General features: G+C 43.4%; 1 protein-coding gene across 1 annotated transcript in view; it reads right to left on the reverse strand.

Annotated features, from left to right (window-relative positions):
- Positions 1-25,473, reverse strand: part of ACSL3 (acyl-CoA synthetase long chain family member 3) — a 569,394-nt gene that overhangs the window by 243,966 nt on the left and 299,955 nt on the right. The window contains exon 6 of the mRNA XM_086943874.1: positions 12,665-12,812. Within this exon, the coding sequence (XP_086800000.1) occupies positions 12,665-12,812 (148 nt within the window). The remainder of the gene's footprint in view (positions 1-12,664; positions 12,813-25,473) is intronic.

Below are 25,473 nucleotides of genomic sequence, written 5' to 3' on the forward strand. Positions count from 1 at the left end.
TGAGTTTTGAGCGTCTTGCGGAAGTCAGAGTACAAGGGTATAGATCTGATGGTAGGGGGGAGAGAAATCCAGAAAGTGAGACGAAGTACAGAAAATTTCATCCCGCCTATCCTTTTCTTCCTGAAGCGTGGTACGGAAAGAAGAGACTGGGTGGAGGAACGGAGTTCTCTGACCGGGGTGTAATTTTTTATTTCGGAATTTTAAAAAACTGGTGCAGTTCCGGCTCGGGCCTGGAACGTGGTGCAGCCAAGTTTGAAGAGGGCCCGCTCTCGGATGGGCAGCCAATGCAAGTCCTTTAGTAAAGGGGTGGCGTGGTGCAATTTAGGGAGACCATAATTGAGGCGGGCGGCTTGGTTCTGGACCAACTGAAGGCGTCGGAGGGCATAGGCCGGGACACTATTATACAGGATGTTACCATAGTCTAGGCGAGATAACACCATTGCCATCAGGATAAGTTTTAAGGCAGAGGGGGAGAAGAATCTGGAAATTTTCCTGATGGTGCGAAGGGTAAAGAAACAAGATGATACCACCAGACTGAAGTGAGAGTGCAGGGTGAGATGTTGGTTCAGTGTGATCCCAAGGGTTTTAACTGAGTGAGAAGGTAGGGGGGGGGGGGGTACACCAAGTGAGGGGGGCCAAAACGCGGGGGTCCAGGGACTGTTTGAGCCGCCTGTGAGAACCACCTCAGTTTTATCTGGATTGAGTTTGAGGTGGTTGAAATTCATATGATTGCCACTTTAAAAAAGTTCGGTTTAAAACTTTAAAGGGTATCTATACTGCATGGGGTAATATATGTAAAATCCTCGGGATTGGTAGATTCTCGCACTATACAACTATATATCGAAATCGCAACCTCCCAGAGATCTTTTCCGATGCATGCATGGAACGGTGGGTCAGGCTCGGTATCACGACACTTGGTTCATTTTATAATTCAATTGGGTTTACTACATTTGATTTGGTTTGGATCATCGTGATTTTTTAAAAATATCTAAAATTAGAGATTTTATTTTAAAAAAGGGTGGTGGCAACTCCGCATTCCGGAAAATATAATTAATTGAAACGATTACACAAAATAATACAATTAAAATTGGGGAAATATACACCAATCTGATTACCATGTTGCCTGACGATTTACATAAACATATCTAAATTTGGCAGGATCAATTAGATATTCCAGAATCCTCTATTCAGATGAGTTTCGATCATTGTCAATCAATCTTAATCTCAACCAAATTACAGGCACAATATTATAAGACTTTTTTCCAACTCTATTATATGCCTAAAAAAATAGCTAAGTGGAGTACAGGCAAGGGGACTCAATGTCCTAGATGCTCATTACCGGAAGCTGATTTAATACACATGTTAGCCACTTGCAGGGAACTCTTTATTATAAAACAGGAGATATCCTCTTTTCTCTCTAAAATTTTTAAAGATAAGATAGATAACCACTCCCGAAATTGTAATTGGGGCAAGTGTTGATACACGACCACTGTACACAAGGGGCTTGATATATGTGGCAATGGCTGTATTTAGAATTTGTCTTGCATCAGCTTGGCTTGATGTATACCACCTACATTCCAACAGTGGCAAACACGCTTAGTGCCAACTTATAGCTGGAAACTGCAATATATAAGCGAAAGGGCCGAAATAGGAAGAAGCTAGGACTTGAAATCTGGAAACCCTTCGCACAATTGATTGAACATACGGGTTAAATAAGGATGTATAGGATGAAACTACCTCTTTATTAGATCTGAGCAAACTATACTTTTGTATAAATTATTTGTTTATTCTGACCTATGTTTATATTTATGTTTATGCTTATATATTCATTTAATTATCATGCCTGTGTCAGGGTGGGGATGGGTTGTTTGTTTAATGAAAAACCTCAATAAAGACTGTTTAAAAAAAAAAATCCTGCGGGATTGTGTCAAACTGGAGAAAGCTAGCAAAATTAAGTGGGTGGCCTATGTTAAGACCATGCTATTTAAATTGGGGCACCAAGAATTTTTTGAAACACCAGATAGAATCTGTAAGGAAGATGTGAAGTGGGTCAAGATTAATTTTATGAACTTATTGTTGACGGAACGGGAAGCTCAGGAGATGAAGAAGCCCTTAGTTAGGGCTCACTTTTTAACTAAATCTACCTTGTTTATTGAACCCTATCTAAAATTGGTGAATCGGGCTTCCACTGCTGGTTATTGATTATGTTCCATTTTAATTTGATCCACTTGACCTTGGGTGACTTACCTGTGTGATCTAAACCAAAGGATGCAGCTTCCTGTCAATGTGACAATTACTCCGTACAAGACACTATGCACTTTATGATGTTCTGTGACCTTTTTAATGAAATTCAAAGGAAGTTTTTAATCCCTATATTGAGTGGCAAGGGCTTTTTGCAAGTTAGACCTGCCTTGCTCCATCTTCAAATGTTGAATAGTATGGATATGTTTGCCATTTCTAGTTTTCTTGTAGCTGCTGTTCATATTTTTAAAAAAACAGGTGCCAGACTTACAATAGTGTAATTATTCGGCCTATATCGTATGATTCTTATTGTTTTTATCTATTTTTTAAGGCTATTTTATGGTTATGAAAAATTGTACAATGATTTTTTGAAAATGTTTTTAAATGTGGTTTACTTTAATTCTGTACAAATTGTCAGTGTACTTTTATGATTTTAATTAATCTAATAATGTGGATTGTCTGTCTGTCACTGGATATACTCTCTTCAGAGGCCTGGGAAACTAGAGTGGATTGCAGTATCTTGGAGCCAGCAACCTCAAGTCTGTCTTGTACAAAGCAGAGTATAAGCTTGTTCTAAAGACTTTGATACTTCTGCTCCTCAAGTGGTCCCTGCAACAAGAACAGACATGGTGCCTTCTTAGAGAAGATCTAGTACAATGCCTTCAAGGAGAAAGTTTTGTGCACATGAGACCTAAACAGCTGTCTCTAATACTATGTTCCAATGGATTATTTTGAACATTGTAACAAGGAGTTGGCCCTCAACACTGAAAATGTGTGCTTAGCAGTACACAAAAATCTCAGCAATACTTAATTGCAAGGCTTCTTAACTGACATTGTAACGAGAAACTACAAGACAACAGTAACGTCCCTGTGTCAATGCAAAAGCAGTGATTTATGCACATCCTTGAAAAATCGTAACTAGGGGTCTCTTAACTCCTTGGACGCTCATGGCGAGCTCAGCTCGTCATACTCATGACGAGCTGAGCTTGTCATGAACAATGGGAATCAAAGCCTTCCAGCACAGGAGGAAAATAACACTAGCATCGATGTGGTTAATCAGATTTTAGTTTTTTGGTGTTTATTTAAAGATAAAAAGATATACTATTTTAAAAAATTGGAGTGGGCTTAGTTTCTGTTGTGTTTTCTATTTATTGACCGTTTTGGTACTGATAAATGCTTTATACTATATACGCCCGACTGCTCTGTGCCACAGTTCCCCAGGACAGAGCTGAAGTTTAAATTAAAGTGACCTAACTGGACCAATACCGAACAGTGACATTTATTACTTGGTGAGGTCTCACAACCACCCCAACGAATAATCAGCTTTGTGACTATTCTGTGTACCACCCTGTTTATGATCAGAGATGCCTAAAAGAACCGTCACAGACAATGTGGTCTATGTAAAGAACAAAATCATGAGTGTAAAGAAACAAAAATGAATAACGTTTGAAAATAAAAAAGGAAGGGAGAAGATGACAGGAAGAGGGTTACTTACCTGTAAATTAAGTTCTCCAATGTAGGTATCTTTTAAAGATTCACATGCTTGAATCATTCTCACTCATCAAGCTGGCCACCACAGGTAACTGTGGAATAGCAATAAAGTGTTAACATTGTCATAGGTGCATGTTTAATATCACATCCACCTAATTTGAACCAACCCAAAATGCAGCCAATAATGTCTGTGTACTTAATGCTGTACTGCCACCAGAGCTCATATATTTCAAAACACAAATATGAACAATACAAAGAATAGGGAGAGAGCCTCTGATTAGGCAGTAAAGAGGGCCGCATGTGAATCTATGAAGCAATACTGGAGATTTTGAGTTACGAGTAAATAATTTCTTCTCCAGCATGGGATCTTTTATAGATTCACATGCTTGAATCACAGCTGCAAGCAGTAACATGAGTAGCATCAGCAAATAGTAAGTGGAAAGCAGGCTCCCCTTCAATAAAAACAGGTTGCATAGCGCTGCTTGTGCCCAATGAAGAAAGCTCTGTTGTGTCTAAGTCCAAGCAGTAGTCTTGGTGAACCTGTGTCTGCTATTCCACGTAATTGTTTGGCATATATCTAGGAGCGGAACTCCTGCATGGAGGACAATTCTTGTTGAAATGCTTCTGGTGGAATACGACCAGACCCTACCTAGGGGGTGCTAATCTGTTTGGCGATAGTAAAAAGCTGAGAGCCAGAGGGCAATGCCTGACATAGGAGCTGGGGGAAGGACTAAACTATCTTTCTTAGCTGTTCCTTAAAATGAGAAAAGAAGAACTGCCGTGCTGATGCGGCCATCTGTAGACTGAATTCCTAAGCCTCCTTTCCAATAGGAGATGGAACTGGGCAATGTCGTCCGGTGGAGAACCCGGTTGCGAAGGTGTTTTATTTTCCTCTTATAGAGGGATTGAATCTCTCCATTTGTGATAATTTTAAAATTTGTTATCAAGTTCTTGAACCTTGCTTTTCTCCCCTTTTGGAACAATGTCCTGGTCATTAAGCTGCTGGCCTTCCTCACCCATGTCTTTATAGGAAGGAGGAACAGTAAGTGGCACCAGAGGTGTCACAGGCAGCGCTGGAGTATGTGGCAACTGAGGCTAAGGTAACTGGTGTGACGGTGGAGGACGAATTTGCTTGTGGCTTCTTGTACAAGTTCCTGCAAAAAGTAAGAAGGCTATGGGACTAACTTCTGCACAGCTTTCTGTGGATTGTAGGAATTATTTCCAACATCCTCTCCACGTGGCGATATTCCATATTTATCCTCTTCATACACCAGTGGTAGTGGATCTTAAGTTGCACTGGCTGTAATGCCAGGCCCAAAACCTTTTCTTGGTCACTGAACAACATCTACTTCTAAATCCAGGATGTGGATCAGTAAGTGCCTAACTCCTTCAGCTGAAACTACAATTAAGAGGCTGAGGCCACTAATGGTGTGGAAAAGAGGTCACAGAGAAAGTCAATGGTGGGGGGAGGAGCTACGTCAGCAAACAAGATGGCTGCTTAGGCTCTCGGCTCCGCCGACCTCCGTAACCCGCCACGATATCCTGTACATTATCCTGACTTAACGCCTAGTCTCTGTGTGCATGAACTGTTCCGCACTCCGATGGTAAAATCCGGAAACTTATCGGCTTGTTTGACGAAGTTCCATCGAGTTGAAGTTTGTGGCCTACTCCAGAGGTGAAGCCGGGGCCTAGAGTACTTTCACAGCCGGGCTGCAGTGCAACAACATCGGCCAGGAGAACCAGGCTGGGTCCGGTCAACCGGAGTGGAGGCTTTGTTTAAGCCCGAATTTGGAGGCGATCGTTTCTATTGCTCAGCATCGACGGAGGAGTGATTCTGCTTGCTGCTGGCTGCGGGTGGGGGTCCCAGTCCCGCAGACCCGGTATTGGGCCCGCCGGGGTTCGGTGGTTCGGGGTCTCTGGCCTGCGGCCTTAACCGGGTAGACCGTGGCTGCGTATAAAGACCGATCACCCTCCGCATCTGCACGTTCGTGATCCTGTTTGTCTGCCCCCCCCCCCCCCCCCCCGAGCATGCCAGATTCACCCGGGGAGGTGATTGTGATTGATGTCGGGCATGAGACTATGGATCGAACGGTGCATGAGCCATCGCTGAGGTCAATACTGGCAGAAATTTGGGCGTTTCGCTCACATGTGGATATCTTGTTGAGCAAATTGGACACGCACCTATCTGAGATGCTCCTGGTGGAACCGGACCCAGCCTTACTGTTGGAACAGGAATCTGCAGCCATTCAAACAGTGGCCATTTTCACTCAGTGCGAGAACCCCGTGAGGAAACAAGTATTGGAACCATCGGATGGTGCCCTGGGAGACGGTGTTCCTGAGAATGTCATTGTATTGCCGACCCTTCCATCACTATCGGCTTTGGAGATATCAAAAGGCGTTCCCCTCCCGGAGACTTTTGTTTGTGACTTTCCATTCATTTTGTGGTCATCTTCTCCTTTCTTGGTGACTCTACGACTCCTGTGCAGGATACATTGGGACTGTTCATCTAAAGGGAGAGTTCTTCTGCGTCTAAAGTTCCTGTGGACTCACTGCCTGCGAGTCACCATGGATTTATTTTTGATGACTCTTCTCCTTTGTTACTTCTTTGTGTGCCTTTGGGTCTCGCTGCGGGGGGGGGGGGGGGTTCGTGTTCTTGTTCGGAAGGGCCAAGGTTAAGAACGACTAGGTCGGGAAGGGTTGGAGTGGCTTTCACAAGTGTTTGACCTGCAACTGTTTGCTCTAAGAGGCTGGGCGGTGTCTCACGGTACCCTCTAATTTCTTCTATAGTGTTGTCGTAAGTTTGTCTTTTAGTGATAGGGGGTGGCTGTTTCTGGCGGGGGTACTAAAGGGGCTGGGAGCCCAAATGGATATGCCCTCCTCCATTTTTTTCCTACCTTTAGGGTTTTAGTTATTAGGGGCGACAGGCACGCTGCTAGTGGGGTCAGGCTGTAGCCATTTGCAGGGGTGCAGGGTGGGGGGCTGGACAGGGGTTTTTATTTCGCCTTTTTTATTTTCTATGGCCTTTCTTTTCCTTCTCTTTCTTTCTTTAAAGGATCAGTGTAGCTATGAATCATTCGGATTCTTATCGTGTGCTTGTATTCAGTGCTTATGCTTTTATGATATCCTGATTTCTGGGTGGGCAGGCCCCGAGAACTGGAGGAACATGGAATGTATATTGTGTGTTCGTTTGTACCGATCTATATGCTTTGGCGCCAATACTCCATTATAGTGGTTATTACATGCATATCCTGTCTCTTACCCTGTCCCCCGCATTCTTCTGTCTGATTGTATGGCACCTGATCCTCTCTTATATAATATAAAATGAAACCGGTCTCATCCTGGAACCCAGTTGTGCATTCTAATACAAGTTTTATCCTGAATCGCTGCCGGACCTCTGGGTTGTCGGCTGATGAGCTGTGTCGTACTGTGATATCGGCGGTCTTAATTTGTCTAGCGACCGGCCCCTGCGGTTGTATGCCCATACTTGTATTTATTGAATGCTAAAATAAAGGTTTTTCAAAAAAAAGAAGAAAGAAAGTCAATGGTATCAACAACTGTATACAGTCATGGCGGTGTAGTCATCAACATGGTTGATGGGTTTTTGTTTTTTGCAAGGCACTCTGCAGCAGTGTGCTCGTCAACTGGTCCATAATCAGGGTCGTTTTTGTCAGGTTAATCATTGCAAAAATGGTCGCTGACCTGGTGTTCTTACTCAATGATGGAATGGCTAACAGCCATGTGATAGTCAACAACAAGACCAAGATCTTTGGTGATGAGGCCATCAACCATGGGACTGCCACTGTTAATGCAACCGACGTGGTGAAGTCAACAATAGAAAATTCTTCAAACAACAGGAAGCTCCCCTTAAAGTGACTTTTTATACGAAACTGCAGTAACACCACAGAAAAAACTGCTTTTTTTGTGCCACCTTCGTGAAAGTGTTTGTTGGGGCTCTTTGCACAGAATCATTCGCTGATAGATGGGAATAGGCACAGCCTCTTTTCCTTGGGAGTTTCTGAAGGGAATATTTTACAGATGCAGCAGCAAGAAGGCTTAGGAGCTCGGCTAAGGCAATAAATCAGTCCAAGTGCAAGTCATCTGAATAAATCATCCCTTGACAACAGGAAGGGAAGATCAAGAAGAGACCTCGAGGAGCCAAGCTCGACATCGTGATGGCCGCACGGTAGCTCGGCTCCGCCGGCTTCCCTGCCCAAACTCGACTATCCTGTCAGATATCCTGCCCAAAAAGGATAACAATTTATATACGAAGTTCTGCTGACACTTACCATCCATCCTGGTGGATCCGGCGCTCAGTGGGTCCGCAGCGGCGTCCTCCCAGGAAGTGCGGCCTCCTTGGGGTGGAGACCGGGGCCTCGCCTTCAGTGAGTTGCCGGCGAGACGGTGTCGGCGGCGGCCTCGGGTGGAGGATTGGGGCCGGCCGGAAGATGCCGATGTGCGAAGAGCCCGGAGGCAACTGAACGCGCCTGGGACTACCGTCCGGTGTTCCAGAGGTGGTGTGCGGCAAGTTGTGTGTGGGGGACGCCGTGTTGGTGGCTCCCCCCTTTGCTGCCTTGTCCGGCCATTCCGGACTTCATCGCTCGGTGGAGGAGAGTGATTCCAGCGGAGCGGTGGCGCTGGCGGATCCCCCTCTTTTGGTGGTTCTCATTTCTGCACCGCGGATGCTGTTTGTGCGCTTGAGGGGGATCCCGCGCGGGCCCTGCTGGTGAGCCCACCCCTGGAGTTGGTCTCGAAGGGACAGCGCTGTATTCGCAAAATGGCGGCTGATGCCATATCCTGTGGAACGCACCGGGATGCCGATTCCTTGCCTCTGTACTACGCTGGGGCCTGCACTGGTGAGCCCGAACCCACGATTGGCGACGTCCTGCAAGCGCTGAAGATTTGGCAACTGACCTTGGCCCAGGACTCTTGTGTACAAGACAATGTGATGACCGCCATTGCTCCCGGGTCGTCCCTTGGGGACGCGGATGGGCCCGAGGTGGTCGCTGATTGTTCCCCGCTTCCTGGTGGGGGTAGCGATGTTCCGATACGTAAGCGGGTGGAACTGCTGGTGATCATTGACACTGGTATACATGACTGCCGTAAACAGCTTTTGCATTGCCATCGGCGGAGGAGGTCCCATGGGTTGCTTCCATTGTCCGTCCAGCGACTTTTCCACGGCCTTTTCTCATCGCTTTGTTTTATGCCCACTACATCAACGTACATCGTGGCGTTAGCTAAGAAAGGACTGGGGTGAGCTCGGTTCTTACTCCGGAGGACTATTACTCGGTGCACGGAGTTATGGACTGCCCCAAATTGTGATACTTTGTCGATTCCTTAAGATGTATGGCTACCCGAAAACTTGCCAGTTTCGTTTTGGGCCTAGCTAATGCTTTGTGCGGGCGGGGGTTGGGGGCCGTGCTCCCTGTTACATGGTATCCTCTCCCCAGGCTTTTCTTTTTCTCTTTTTCCTTCTTTTCCCCTATATTGTCTCATTCTATATTTCGGGCTCATAATTAGGGCGACAGGCACGCTGCTGGGGGGGGGTAGGCCGTAGCCTTCTGCAGGGGTGCAGGGTGGGGTGGGTGGGTGGATTAGGGTCTATTAGATAGTTATTTGTTTCTATGGCTCTTTTGTGTCCTTTTCTTGGGTCTCCATGACTGTGCGTTATTCCCGTGGGGTGAGTTACGGGGGGGGGGGGGGGGGGAGGATTAGGTATTATATAAAACATGGTACTTTCGGCTCTGTTTATCCGGACTTAGCTGCCCCGCCCCTAAGCAAGTTTGCTATTTAGATTATTGATCGCCATTACCGCCGTGGGGCGGGTACAGTAACGTGGAGTCCCCCTATTCCCTTTTTCTAGTATTTTTGTTTTCTTATTTTCCGGGTTGGGTTGTATAATGATTGCAACTTTATCTGTCTACCTGATGGTTTTTACTGTTATGGGAGTGCTGTTCTGTTTGTCTCTGGGCACATGAGGTTGCGAATGGACACTACCAATGAAGAACTGCAAGGGCATCTATGGTTTGCATGCTTTGGACTTTTCTGATTACTGATCTGTGGATCTACTTTTATGATGTAGTTGGTTTTGATCCCCGCCATGTACACCAGGTCGCTTCTTAAACAACTGATCCTTTATTCTCTCAATATATAAAAATTAACCTTCTCTGATCCTATGTCGAGTGGTTCCACTTAGTTAGTATCATGGACTCGCAGCGTTAGGTAGTATCGCTTAATCACTCCGTGCCTTTAATTGATAATGGTGCTTTCCAGTTTGGTCCGTGGCCGGCCCCCGGGTTGTAGGCCCGTATTTGTATGCATCCATTTACACAAATAAAGGTTTTCAAAAAAAAAAAAAAAAAGGAGACCTCTTCTCATCTTCCACTGTGACATTTGAGAGGGCCTCCCCTGAGCGCAAAGAGATATAAAAGCCCACCGCAACAACTCACAGATGGGTGGAGCTAGAAGTTGGCAGACTGGTGGGTAAAAAAAAGAGGACGAAAATCCAGGGAAGCTGGTTGTTACAAAAGCAAAGAGCAGAGCTTTTCCCAGGGACTCCCTCACACACATTATGTGAAAGAAATTTGAGCTATGGTGGCAGCTAGGGTCAGCAGCGAGACCGGCACACCCACCTCACTGGCTGTAGTTTGGGTTGTTTCAAATGAGTGGATGTACTACTAAAAAAACATGCTTGTTGGGCTATGTTAATGCTATTTTAACAGTGCAAGGGAATCCCCAAGAGATGCAAATAATTCAAGCAAATGAATCTATGAATAACTCAATGCTGAATTAAGAAAACAAGCATTGGAAATGCAATAGGGCTCGCATTAGGAAAGTTTGAGCTATTCGTCTTATAAATGACATTTTTTTTATTTATGTGTTATTTTTTAAAATAGCTAAATTAATAGCTTTGTCATTTACAATGCCAATAGTTATAACTTTCGCAAATGTGACACCTATAGCATTTGTAATGCAACATGTTTTGTATTTACGTGACTTAGATGTATTGATATTACAAAAAACAATGGCTTTTAATTTTTAAAATAATTAATACTTAAATAATTTATTTAATTTGTAATGGCAATAGCTGCGCAGTTTTGTCACTGTTCTTCGAACTAGGGTTGAGAAGCTCATTCGGAAAACACAAAAGCCTGCCTTTCAGTGGAAAAAGGATCAATTTGGACATGCTAAATATGTAACCATATAGTTTAAACTTCGGTTCCTTTGGAAAGAGCAAACGTGGTGCAAGAACAGCGAAAGTCTACAAAAAGCAGTTTTCAAAGTTAATTGCTAGGCCTAACGTGTCATTTCCTATTTAGCAGTATTCTACGCACCAAATGAAATAACTGAAAATATTCAACAAAAACACCCACTGCAGAGCGCAGTTGGTGAGAGTACAAAAGGGCACCGCGGTTGTAGTAAGATGTGGGGGAGGGGCAGCACGGGTCGGGTCGGTCTGATGACAATCAGAGGATGCTGGCACATCATCCCTCTACAGTGCAGCTGCCAAAGAAGAGTTGAAAGGAGGTCACTCCAGCAGGATGCTGCAGAGCGCCTCGGGCGGAGTTAGATTAAACAGACCTCGAGGGAACCTCTGGAACCCAACAGAAATGCCATTTATAATTTCAAGCACTTTAGGGAGCAAGTGTACTAAAATATAGCCCAAACGCAAAGAACAGGAAAAAAAGAGACGATTCCAGCCAGCAGGTAAAAACGTTATTTTTCCACAAATCATTTGCATTGACATTTTCATGAAACGTAATAACAAATAATTTCAACACAAGAATACAACTAAATGCTTCATTAGATATGGTTTAGTGGCAAATGTAACTATTAAGGTACCTGGGGACCTGGGGACCTAGGTTTCAGTCATGGCTCCAGCACTTCACTGTAAATTGTGTGTGTCACGAAAAATCATTTTAGTCTACCTATGGCTAAATCTCGAAATAAATGTAAAATGTAATGCAACTGTAAATATGTCAAATGCATGTAAAGGTAAAACGCAAATGCGTAAACAAAGCCCAAAGGATATACTGACGGCCGTGAAACTGAAAGTACGGCCGGCCGGCCGTGAATAATTAGGGGATGGCAACTGCGGTGGGAGGAGAAATGCAGAGCGCACGCTGACAAGCTTGTGAGAGGGAGGCTGGGCTGCCTTTGATGTGGTAATGCGAGGCAGGCAGGCAGGCGGCTGGTGGCTGGTGGCATTGTGCACGCGCTTTTTAGGGCTTGCGCAAGGACCTAAAAAGAACATGCACTGCATGGAATCGCCAGTGGAATCATGCTTGGTTAAACGCTGTTTAAGCCCCTATAGAGCTTCGCCAGCTATGCGCATGCGCACAGCAGGGGAGCCCTAAAAAATCATAGTTAAGCACGAACAATAGATATGATACTGTTTTCAACAGATGGTGGTGCTTTGCCCGGAGTGTCCAGTTTCACATGGTTATTGTAAACCTACATTTTCACGCTAGGAATGAATGTGAAAAATTTGCAGGAGGAATCACCAGTGAATGTCTAACACCTTTAAAGAGGTTTGAAAGCTGTAATAACACGAATGAAGACAAAAATTGTATGCGCATACCATGCAACATTAATAACTTTTATTTTGATGGTATTTGTCTATAGACAAATCTGTATAACAGTCACAATAAAAATTGAGTTTTAATAGGTTCCAGATGGCTCAGGCTATCAAAACAAAATGCGATGTCAGCACCTTTTGTTACATCACAATGTTACTTTTAAATATTTTAAGAAACACAAAGACTGAATAAATAAATGCTCAATAGATGCGATTTCCAAACTTTGGAAATGGCGGAAACTGTAGTGAGAGGATAGAGAATTTGGGAAATAGATCGCATTTCCAGATCCATTAACTGCTGATATTATTAACATTTACGCATGTAATAGGATTTAGTTTTGGGAAATGAATACTTACGTCAAGCTAGGAATTCTCTCAGCCATCCCAGTGATGCCAGCAACAAGGTTGCTATGAGAGATCATCACTCCTTTTGGAAGTCCTGTGGATCCACTGGTGTACATAATTACTGCAAGGTCATTAGCTTTTGGAGGACTCGGTTTATTCACTGTACCAAATTGAAAGAGGTAAAATAAAATATTTACAATGGTAGAGAACAAATTATCTGATTGCAAACAGTACTTATACAACTTAAAACTTCCTACAAATATTATCAGTTTGCCATGGATTCTCAAAATGTTGGGATTCTGGTCCTCGACTGTTAGTTCTTCAAGCATTATCCTTTCATAAACCCAGGGTGTCCTTGTGAAATGGATACAGATGAAAGAACCTGCCACAACAGTACGGAAATTTTAGAGTGCATGCATCGTACCGTTTTGAGTTCAGCCAAGGACGGCAACAAAACTCTTTTCAATATCTTACAATTTACATTGTCCTAACATTTATCTACCCAGGTTGTATGCAACGCCAGACAAAAGAGTGAACTTTCAGAAAAACTGTAATGCTGGAGAGGGTGGCATGCCATGGCAGTCCCCTCTGCATGGTTGTTGGTTACAGAAACAAACCACTGTGGTTTGTGTGCCAATTGTGAACTTAAATCTAATGTGACTTAATATATACTTATTTTTTTTAGCTTTAATGGTCTAGGCAGTGCTCATTTCATCATCATGATAATTTTATTTCGATTGATAATGATCATAAAAGTATATATAAACAATTACCCAGTAGACAAATACATAAAAACACACTTTTAAAAATGACGAGAAATAGCATATTGTTTAAAAGGAAAAAGGGCACTTGTACCCATTACGCAATCACTGCTAAAACAATATATAAAATATCAAAATCACAAAATGTACCTTCATCTTTAAAAGACAAAATGTCACAGCTCAGTGCCTCTCACATTAAAACCATTCTCATGTAAAAACCATAGCAGACTGTAAATGTTTTACATGCTTAATCCAAAAGGCCCTAAGAAACAGGACCACAGTACAGATTACCATCTGGCTAGTGTCATTCTGTAATATTCTGAACACCTCCCTGTGCACCCTACAACCAAAGTTTTACACAAGAACAATCCATTTGGCCCGTATTTGTTTATATAAGGGACAGAAAAACAAAACAAAACATGAATGGGTGTTTCAAAACACTCATCACAACCCGGGCACATCATCTTTTATCCCCTTTTTTCTGTTGCCATCGACTGGTAAATGACATTATGGGTAAGGTACCACACCTGAATTGCAAATATAGTTTCCTGGGCAGTGGAAGAGCAATTTCGTCAATTGTATCTTCACGGGCGGCTAACGGTGTCCGGAAAACAAAAAGACACAGATAGGGAACCCGTACACATCCGGATATTGTGGACCGCCACATTTTCCCCAAAAAGTCCTTTTATACTGGCCTTACCAGTCATGCACATGCTTTTAGGGTTGGTCCAATACTCCTACATATTCACTCTATTGAGCAAATCCTTCATAGCACAGAGCCAGGTTATTTTCTGGGCGTACTCAGAGACCAAAAGGTCTTTGACACCCTCACTATAAGACTCGAGGGCAGGAATTGTACATAACCTGTGCCAAAAGGTCAACATTCTACATTCAATCTTATCTGAATTTTCTTTTGGCACAGGTCTAAATAGAGAGGTGACAGTGGTGTACTAACGGGCAGATTCAATAAGGTTCTTAAAAATCGTTGCTACACTATAGATAGGCCTTTAGTATGGGAGTAACCCCACAGCTCAGTTCCATAAAGAACTGTCCCTAGGGCCATCATTTTATTACTTTCCAATGCTGGACCCACCCTTTTAGATATTGTTTTCCTGTAGATTTTTCCTATATGTGTTGTGTGTTGAATCAAGGATACCAGGGCTTTTTACACATGTGGTGTCCAGCATAGCTTCTTGGTCTATTTAATTCCCAAGTACTGAACGCTCGGAACAAAATCTAAAATTGTGGCGCCCACTAGCATCCTCCTCTTACAAGAAGTCGCCAACCGTCTACTAAAAATCATGCATTTAGTCTTGGAGCTATTAAGCTCCAAGTCTCACAGAACAATTGGAAAGAGTTCAGGAGCTGTTGCAAACCCTACGGCGATTTAGAAATTAACATGGTATCTCCCACAAAGGGAAGTGCAGGAACCCTCTGCCCACCTATATCAGGGGCATCGTACCCATCTTGATCTAACAAGTCAAGCACCCCATTAATGTAGAATGGAAAAGGGTGGGGGCTAAAACACACCCCTGGCGGACCCCACGATTCATGCAGATCGGGTCTGTCAGGGCCCAGTCCCTCTCCACCTCATCTGGGCAAACGCGTCAGCATAAAGCCTCACAATAATATCCAGCAAAGGGCTAGCAAAACAGTCTCTTCAAGGATCTTCCATAGTCTCGCTCGGGGAACTAAATTAAAAGCTGCACAGAGATCGACAAAGGCAACATAAAGTTTGCCTTTGCCTATGATCACCTCTCGCAAATACATACAAACAAATCGAAAAACCTGATCCAGTGAACTCACATATTGTCTAAAGCCTGCATGCCAATCCGTAAGTATACATGCATCCCTGATTCACTCTTGTAAACAAGCCAGTACCTGTTTACATAAGATTTTTTTCAGGGAATCGATGAGGCTTATTGGCAAATTGTTGGCCGGATTAGCCCTGTCCCCTTTTTCATAGATGGTAATAATTTCGGCTAGTTTCCAGGAGGATAGAATCTCCATACCAGCCAAAATGGTGTTTGAAAGCAAGTTAATGTATGGCCCCCAGATTTCAGGGTTTGCCCTATATAAATAATCGGGCAGTCAATCTGGCCCCGTAGCACGACCAGGAATAGAAGAGTTTATAGATTGCAGCATTTCCGTAAGGGTAAAGACAAATCAGAAGTTTTCGAAGTAAAACTAGATCGAGCACCCTTTTATCTCACCTTGGTATCAATTTATGAGAATAGAGCTGTTTGAAATGGGTTATCCAATCTTGTGGCTGGATACAAAAATCAAGGGTCGATTGACAACTGTTGAGGCAGCACGCTGCTATCTCACAGAAAGACTCGTTATCATTCTTAGAAATTGCTACATGTAATTCAGACCAAAGAAAACACTCCCACTCCTTTTTTGCTTCAGATATCACATACTGGTACAACTTCCTATGCTTGGCTATTTCAAGCTGGATTTTAGACTTAATAGCCATAATAAGCTCACTCTTGGCTTTTCTACATGCTCCGTGTACCAGTTGCCAGAGTTGAGCAGAAGCCATATGCATCAATAAAGAGAACCCACTTGTCCTCTTCTAATAACTTGGTTAGCCCTCATTTCAGCATGTTAATGATCTGTGTGTCTAAAGAGCACTGAACTTTCCTTATGCTAACATCAGCGCCTGACATTAGCACCATTTATGGTTTGGTGTCCAACACTCTATGCTTTACCTGTAACATCCTCTGGCAGAAAAAAAAACCATAACATTAATGTACAAGGAGGCTGGAAGCAAAGAGAACTGAAAGCATTGACTAAGAACATCTATAGTTTTCTGAAACAGATTTCTAATTGAATTAGGTGATTGCATGTTCTTTCGCAAGAAGATCTGGTCTTTGATTCCATAGGTAGGGACACTGTACTTCAATTTATCTCAGCCACTCATGACAGACATTTTGAATGAATGACGGCCCGATAGCCAGAATCTGTCGACATAACCGCTTGGAAAAATAGTTTCTTGCTGTTTAGTGGACCACACTTTTTCATATATAAGTGCCAGTCTCAATAAGCAATAACCGCACTCTACATACCATACTCTGGGTAGTAAATACAAATTTCTTAGCTGAAGGCATCAGTACACTAGCAACTGGGTGCTAACCACCAAACTGGGTTGACACAAAATGTGTTTTCTAAAATTATGACTGATTAGACCACTGCAAGTGAATAAAAGCAGCAACAATTTAGGCACCCTGGAAGCAAAGTAAATAGTGAGGAGAAAGGTGTTGTACTGATCCGGGAAAATTCCACAATCACATTTCAAGAAAGCAGGACGACAAGGGCCATTTGTTCCAGTAGCATACCCCTGCCTTTGTGAGAACTGAGAATTAGAAGCATAATACAAGGCAAGAATATTAGTTGGAATACAGTGGGAAACAAGGGTCCAGACGCAATACACACCCCAAAGGCCCAAAAACATATCAGCCCATATGTTGACAATTGTAGCACAGGCTACGCATTTCCCGAATAGAGAGATCTGCTGCTTTATTTCAGTTGACAGATAAGTTAAAGGATCAAATGAGTTGATGCTAATCCGAGGTTTCTGGCAGGGAGGTGGAAAAGGAGCCAACTTTTGTGGATATAGTGGGACTTTATTCCAGTAGGCCTTATGGATAAAACAGACTCTTGAATGTATTCACGGATCCCACTAGGAGTACGTGGATTGCTGGTTTCACTTTGCCATCTCTCTCTTGGCTCAGACACATCCCTGCAGCCTAACTTGGAAGTCAGATTCTTTCTGAGACCTAGATACAGTCCATTGCAACAATCTAGATGCCAAGAGACAATGCAACTTGTTGATTAAGTGCGTAGGGAGGTTTGTGTGGAAAGACATTTTCTCATGCATTTATTGATACCCTGAACACCTGCACTGATTGGAGTGGTGAATGAGAGATTAGTGTCAAAGATGATCCCTAGAATCTTAACTTGGTTACATGTGATAGAGACAGCTTCTAGACAAAGGGAGTTTATAGAAGAGTGGTAGAGTCTGGTGCTCTTATAATTAGGATACCGGTTACAGTTTCACTCAGACAAAAAAGTTTTTTTTTGTCATCCAATGTTGGACAAGTACTTGATGTTATTTTTCATGCTGATGTAAATTTTTATTTTGTCAGCTTATTTCTAATTGAAGAACTGGGAAAAGGGCTAGGAGCAGCATCTGAAAAGGAGTGGACAGACCAAGGATTCCATGAAGGACAGCATGAAATGACACAGCACAAAAGGGTCTTGTATATTTAATACACAGTCGTTGGTTGAATGTGTGAAGCATTGGGCAAGCCAAGAGCATTTCCACGGATACTGAACAAATCTTCTAAAATGGTCATCAATGTGTTGTGTTGTGCAGTGTTGTACACTGCAAGGAGATCGAGATCGAGATGGAGCTGGGCAGCTTGTTCATTTCATCTAATGTGATGAGGAATTCATCTCTTATTAGCAGTGGCAGGCTCTGTCCGTTTCATGGGTTGAAATCCTAATTGAAGACCATGCAGCAGTTGACTTTTTAAAAGTTTTTTGTAGCTGCCCGTTTAAGGAGTTTCGCTGAAAAATGGTATAGTGGAAATTGGTCAATTGAAAAACAAAGGGATCTGACTTAGGTAGGAACATGACTATAGGTTTGATTTAACTTGATAAAGCCACTGAGTTACTATGCTGTAGAACGACTTGGTTCTACAGGAAGGTTGGATGCTTACTTGTCATAAACAGGACATATACCAGTGCATAGGATGCAAAATCTCCTATGTTGCAGAAACCAACCAGAGTTTCAAAAAATTCCAGACCACAAATATGATACCGATTTAGGGGAAATCTAAAGAATATGACTCAATCAAACTATTAAGTCTACTCTAGAGAGAAAATGGATATGGCTCCATCTAGAACGCCTCAGGATAGTAGTCACCCGATCAAAAGAAAAGAAGCAGCGCCAGAAAACACAAGGTCCTCTAAAAGAGTGGTACAACCAAGACCACAGACTGGAGGAAGTATCAGAAGGAAGAAGAAACTAATTGAGGTTCCCCATGCAAACATGTAAGCATTGCTGTTACAAATAACGATATCAGCCAGCCTTCTGATTCAAACAAGAGTGATTGCACAGCTACTGTCTGTAAAGCTTGCATACGTAAAGCTAATAGTGCGTTCAAACGAGTGGTGACATTTTTTTCCTTTTTTGATTTTTTATACTAGTATTACTATTGCAAATATGACCTTGGAGGGCACATTCTTTTCTCCCACCTGCTTAACATATTCGCCGTTCCTGGCCCACTTGGTCACCCGGCATAGTGGATATTCTTCCTATATTCCCCGCTCAATGTTTTCTAAGAAACCCATTCATTGCTATCAGGATTACACTGTGTAATGGGGTCTATAGAGGACGACATAGGATTGAATCTTGCAAACACGGCCAGTAAAAATTGAGTACGATGCTTATCTATTCATCTGGTCACTAAATGTAAAAAGCTTTCACCTATATGTCAAATTCAAAAAGATACACTTTTATATAGCCACCAAATTCCGAGACCTGAAACTACTTCAGTAGACATCTTCCCCATGCTGAACCAGAGAAACTGAAAAGAACCTGGAAAGGAACAGCCATATTATGTTCAGGGCCGGAATCAAAAATTGGACACCATGTCTGTTGAACATTTCACATTGTATAGCCCTTGGAATACTACCAGAATGTGAATGAAGATTCCCTAATTTCACCCACTTACTCAAAGTATTTGGCTCCGGCCTGTTGAGGCATATAGCAACCAAAGAGAAAGGAAGTGAATTTCACTGCACTCTAGGCTACACCTATAACTTTCTGGTATATAGTAAGAGCAAAATATAATCGGACCCCCCCCCCTCCATTATCCAAGACTGGCCCAGCATTATAAAAACGTTAATGAGATATTATGTGCAAGCCGAAAAGGCTGGAAACATTCTCTGAGGATACTGGACATCATCTCCACATACTGGCAAAACAAAATGGTCAGGGTCATTTACTAACACCCAATTGAAATACTAAAACAAATTAATTACTTACTTATTACCAAGACTAAACCGCTCTGAGCAACCATACAGTATATCAAGAAAATAAATTCTGCAGCAGCTTCAACTACCCATGCTTGCTATGGATCAGAGGGAAGTGTTGAAGGAAGAGATAACAGAAGAGAAGATGGCTTCCACTATCTAATCCATAAACACATGAAAAGTGCTCGAGGAGGATAGCTTCCCATATGCATTATAGAAGGCCACAGCCCCCACTGTTACTCTCTTTCTCAGCAAAGTCTTTTAAAGTGTGGATGAAAACGGAGGCCTCTGGATGAAAAGCAACAGGGCAGGTATATCCTTGATCCCTTACCAGGGAAAGATCATCATTAAAGTACCAGCTGTGGAGCAAAATCCCATTCAAGAATACTGGCGAAAATGCTAGCCTCTAGGCTTCAATGGGTGATCTACTCATATACATATAAAGCAAGTGGGTATTGAACCAGGGTAAACATCAGGAACCACGTGAGGACACTTTTACATCTCTTATGGCATGGATGGCAAAGTTGTGATACCTCAATGCAGACATGAAAAAACATCTTTGTTTGGGTAGAATGGCACTACGATGTTGGAGAGGGCTGACCTGAGCCCCCAAAATAAAGTGGTCTAAAATCAAAGCTATGCCCATGACAACATCCAGTGTGAAACAATTGTGGGCGAGTGTCATTCCAGTGGCTCCTCAGGAAGATTAAATCCTAATGATTAGACCTTCTCCAATCATAGTTCATTAAGACAAAAAGACAAATACGAACCAAAAGGAAAAATGTACCATTATTATTTTGAGTGTGAGATCAGACAATCAGAACGATAGTGGTCCCCAAGACTGTCTTCGGCATGCTACCTATCAACATCCCCCTAAAGCTACTGACAAAAATTGATGGAAAAATAAAGACCTCTTTCGTGGATGGCAATCCCCACGCTCCCCCTTAATGATGAAAAAGTCCAAGATGCATGCAGTGAAAGAATTGGGGCTATGGGGTCTTATGCCTTCAGCACATGTCCTCCTGTTATATACATAGCACAATCTTCTAGATTATCATTTTTCTTGACATTCCGGATAGGCTTTTCATCGAACATCGCCTTATGAACCCCCCATAAAGGTTCTGGAATTCTGTGAAGACAAACGCTGTTTAAACCCTGTGCAACCCGATCCTAGTGAAAATGGACATAGTGTGTACTTCAACTTATACACTAATGAAGATAAATAGCTTCTTTCATCCTCAAGTGTCATCTGCAACAATGCATGAGTCTTAATCTTAAACAGAGGTCGCCCAATTCACTGGACAACGAGATTTGAAAAAGCCATTGTAGGGATGGAAGAGGAGTCTTCCAAAACCTTTGATACACTAAGACTAATTTGGAATCTATTGCAACCAGCGATAGAAATACTTGCATTTAAAACACAAATGAATTAGTAAAAAACACACAGGAATCCTTACTTTGAGAACCTCAACCAATTCATGCCTATTTGAAAAGGTGGTGTGATTTTAAGCACTGGTTGCTAGAATCTACGGTGTCCTGACTGAGAAACTCAAGACAAACTATCCCAATTGAATGATGACCTAAACTGATGAAAGAACATTCATAGACTGGCTGGTTGGAGATTCTGTAAACAGCCGATTAAGCCTGCGGAAAGCACAATTGAAATTCTGCCTCTTCAAAATCTTTTGAGACTAGCACTTTGGCCCCCATAGAGATAACTATCTGAGAAGTAGAAGAGTCCATCCAGCAGAGCTAAGGGAACAAAGCTCCGGGGCCTGACGGGCTGGCAATTGACTTAATCAAGTGGAATACTGATTTTTGGGCCCCCTTGCTTCTGATTGTTTTTAATAGCCTGACCCTTGCCACCTTACCTGCTACATGGGCCAAGCGTATTATAGTACTGATTTTCAAGAAGGGAGATAGGTCCCAGCCAAGTAATTACAGACCCATATCCTTAATAGATAATACCCTAAAAATATTGGGGAGAGTTCTGTACAATAATATTTTAACCTGGACAGAGGAAATTAACATTCTAGAACCATGCCAGTTGGCTTACGGAGCAAGGTGGGCACAGTCGAACAATGCCTTAACCTTAATTTGGTTATTGGAAAATACACCATTGCACCATACACCATTGCACGGAGGTCACAGATCTATATAGCATTCATGGATTTGTCCACAGCTTTTGACCTTGTTAATAGGGCAAAGCTGTGGTCAATCCTTTTGGCAGGTGGGCTGGATGAGCCGGCGGTACACTTTTTAGCGTATCAAACGGAGACTTGCCAGGATTATCGCCAGATAAGCGACCATTACAAGCCCTTAATGAATGGTTAAGAGTGAGAGTAGTCATCTGCAGGACTAGGGGAGCCCAAGCCTTAATTGGGTAATGATTACAAATTGGGATTCACCAGGATGTATCCTCTTCACTCGTAATGGGGTCGGTTAAGCCCACAAGGGGTTCGAAATGGCAATTGAAATCCCCCCAATAATAAGGAAAGCTTGCTCACGTAGCATTGTGAGGAAGGCTGCCAAGCAATCTAGGGTCTGTGAAGTCTGTCCATGCCTAACTGGGCGGGAGTACACATTAATGATGATAATCTTTGGGGAATGATTAGAGGAGACCATAATACATAATATCAAGGGAGTGGGTTTCTATCAATTTTACTTCACATTCAAGATGTGAAGCAACCCATATACACAGACCTCCTGAGGGTCTTCCCCTGGGCCCCTGTGTGGCTGGTTTGCAAAACGTTGCGAACCCTTCTCTATGTATGGGGTTCAGGGACCACGTCTCCTGGAATAGACAAATCTCCTGGGCCTCGATAAGTTCACCCCAATCCGGTTGGTCCATCTTAGCATTTAGACCAGCTACATTCCAGGGCAAAATTTTTAAGCCCTGGTGCACTGCTAGCTTATGGCTCTGGATAGCTATACTAGGGGGGCCCAAGTAGATGTCCTCAGATGGGATCGCTGCCTCGCCCATACCAATAATTTCTTCAGTATCAATGGAATTGCATACTGCATTCCCTACAACAATTACTATATCTTGGGGGGCAACACACATCATCGATTGATCACAAACTTCACCGCCCTGTAGGCTCTGCGACTCTTTAACCTGTCGAGAGATAACAGTAGATCTGTGAGTGGGAGTCAAGGTTCTAAACCCCTCCCAACCCATCGTGAAAGAGCTAACATCCTGCACATCCCCGACAGTCAGCCTAGGAGGTTCCCCACACCCCTCCTCTTTATAGGAATCCACTATGCCACCACATGGTTGGGAAGCCTCATGGCCGATCCAAAATCCTAGTAGACGGGCCCTGTCATCGGGTTTATATCCGGGGGTCAGTCAATCCAACTGATCCAAAACACTAAACTTATTGCTAACAGGGAGAGGGATAGGTGGTGAGCTGTTAAAGGTGAGAAACCTGGAATTTACACTAGCCTTCTGAGCTGGGGTAGTCCATCTTTCCCATGATCTGGCTCTTCTCTCTGGTTGAGGGTGAGTTAGTTGGTGTGGACAAAAGAAGGTTGGGGGAAATGACAGAATTCTGGTAACCCCCCCTCCCTAAGTGCCAGTTACATATATAATCAACCACCCTCCTGTCCCTGAAATTGATCACAATACAATCTCCCTCAAAACATTTCCTGCTTTGACCCACCCAGCTGACTCTTCATGCGAATAGTATTTCACTGCACACCTGTGGTGGTAATGGTTTGTTTGTGTTTAACCAGTGAGTACATTTATTTTTTAGCTCGATGTAGGACTCCACGACACCCTGTTCCAACACTGGTACTTTTACCAAGACAACCACAAGGGGGGTCGAGGCAGGGGGTAAATCAATACAAGGTAAAGGAGGGGTCGCTGCACAGGGAGTAGGGTGGGACGATCTATCATCAAAACCTTTGGCATTATCCAAGGGATTCGGTGCACTATCTCCCCCCAGGTGGCGAAGACCTGGACACAAAGGCATATTCAGTGAAGCCCCCCCCCCATTTTGTGTGTTGTCAGTATTCGTAGTAGCGTCAGGAGTCCGTTGGAGAATGTTTAGTGGGTTGTGCAGGTTGTTGCCAACCTTGATGCCCCGGTGTTCGTGGACAGATTACGCCACATCCTCAGTACAAAGTCGGCGTTTACAGAGCACATCACTAGATCCAGGGTATGTACCTAAAACCTCACTGTCTTCACCACCATGGCCTCAGATAAAACTGTCAGATCCACGAGAAGAAGCCATACAGCATGCTGAACTTGTGCAACGAGTAAATAATTGCAAATGGACAGTTCGGAAGGCTCTTCGCCGTCATTCAGTTCGCTAGTCGTTAGTGGAAAGTAACCAATGAAGATTTGATTTCAACTCGTGGCATCTTTAATGTCAGTCAGTCAAAATATCTTTATTCGGCTTGTTAAAAACCATACAAAGAAATGAACAAAAATACATTTCATACAAGATTTATCACAATACACATGGAACAGAAATTTAGCAACAGTATTAAAATTAATAATAAACAGTTTAAGAAAGAATGGGTTTAACATTAATAACTAATCTTGGCAGGCAGCTTTCGCCCTTGAGGCGGCTACCAGGAATTTAGCAACGCAAAAAGTAATGTGAGGGTTAGGTAGTAGTTGTAAGTAGAGCAAAGCCGGTCTCACCTGTGTGAAGCCGGCCTTCTTGAGAATTGGCAACAAGAATTTTTTCCTAGGCTCTAAATACAAACCACAAAACATAACAAAATGCATTGTGTCTTGCGCTGAGAACTGGTCACAGCTGCAGGGCGGGGCTAATTCTGGTTTCTGCCAGTTATTAAAAGAGCCTAAATAATAGTGCAACAAATTAAATCTAAATTTGGTTAAAAGAAACCTGTGGAAAGGAAGTGTAACATAACCAAGGTATGGTGCAAGTGAAGGTGAAGTAAGCAGCAGGCAATGATCCCTCACTGCCGGCTTTGCTAGTTCACTTTCTTCACGGAACATCTCCTTCCTTCCCATAAAAGACTTTTTGACTGAGTCAAGATCTTGGATCCTAATGGACTCCGGAGAGGTAAAAAGCTCCGGGCGACCTAGATCAGAAAAAGCCTTTGCCAGATAGGCCAGCCAAGGAATTCTGTTAGATTTATCAAGGGACAGGACGTCGGTCAGGATCTTGTGGTTTAATGGGAGTTCTTCGTTCATCCATATTTTTAACCAAAGAATCAGAGGGGCCATGCTCAACTTATCTGAGAGAAACTGGAGGCCAACTTCTTTATGTATGGAATACGTTGGAGTGGACTGAGGTACAGAGAGCAGGGCTCTGATGAATCCATTCTCTGCTCTCTGTATTGGCTCCACATGTGCGTATCCCCACAATGCGGAGCCATATATCGCGATGGCCACAGATTTGCTATTGTAGATTTTTAAGATGGCTTCCATAGGCCTGGCTCCTAGCCTGCCAGCAAAACTCAAGATTGCTGAGGATGATTGTGTGACGGCCAATCTCTTAGCTCTGACCTGTGGTCCCCAAGTCCCTTTCTGATCGAACAATATGCCTAGATAGGGAAATGTGGATACCCTAGAGACCAAGTCCCCCCTACAAGTGAATGTTTTGGTTCTCTTCCTGCGACACTCTAGGCCCACCACCATAGTATGTGACTTGGCTACGTTTATTTTAAGGTCTAGTTGGTCCATAAACGTGCCAAAAGCATTCAATAGGCGCTGGAGGCCAACTCCCGTGCGGGCGATCAGCACGGCATCATCCGCGTATAGGAGTGCCGGGATCTTTGTTGCTCCTACGCGCGGGACGTCGGCTTCCTGCCCTTCTAGGTGCGCACCCAGGCCATTGATGTAGATGGTAAAGAGTAAGGGGGCCAAAATGCAGCCCTGCCGCACGCCCCTTAAGGATCTAAAGAGAGCGGTACACCTGCCCTCGTTAGTCACGCGTACACTCGAGAAGAGTTCTTGGTGCAGGGAGGACATAAAGGTGACCAATGCCTCATCTATGCCTATCTCCAACAGAATGGACCACAACTTAGTCCTATTGACCAAGT

This window comes from Lissotriton vulgaris, chromosome 11 (genome assembly GCF_964263255.1).
Source record: "Lissotriton vulgaris chromosome 11, aLisVul1.2, whole genome shotgun sequence".
In the NCBI taxonomy this organism is placed as follows: Eukaryota; Metazoa; Chordata; class Amphibia; order Caudata; family Salamandridae; genus Lissotriton; species Lissotriton vulgaris.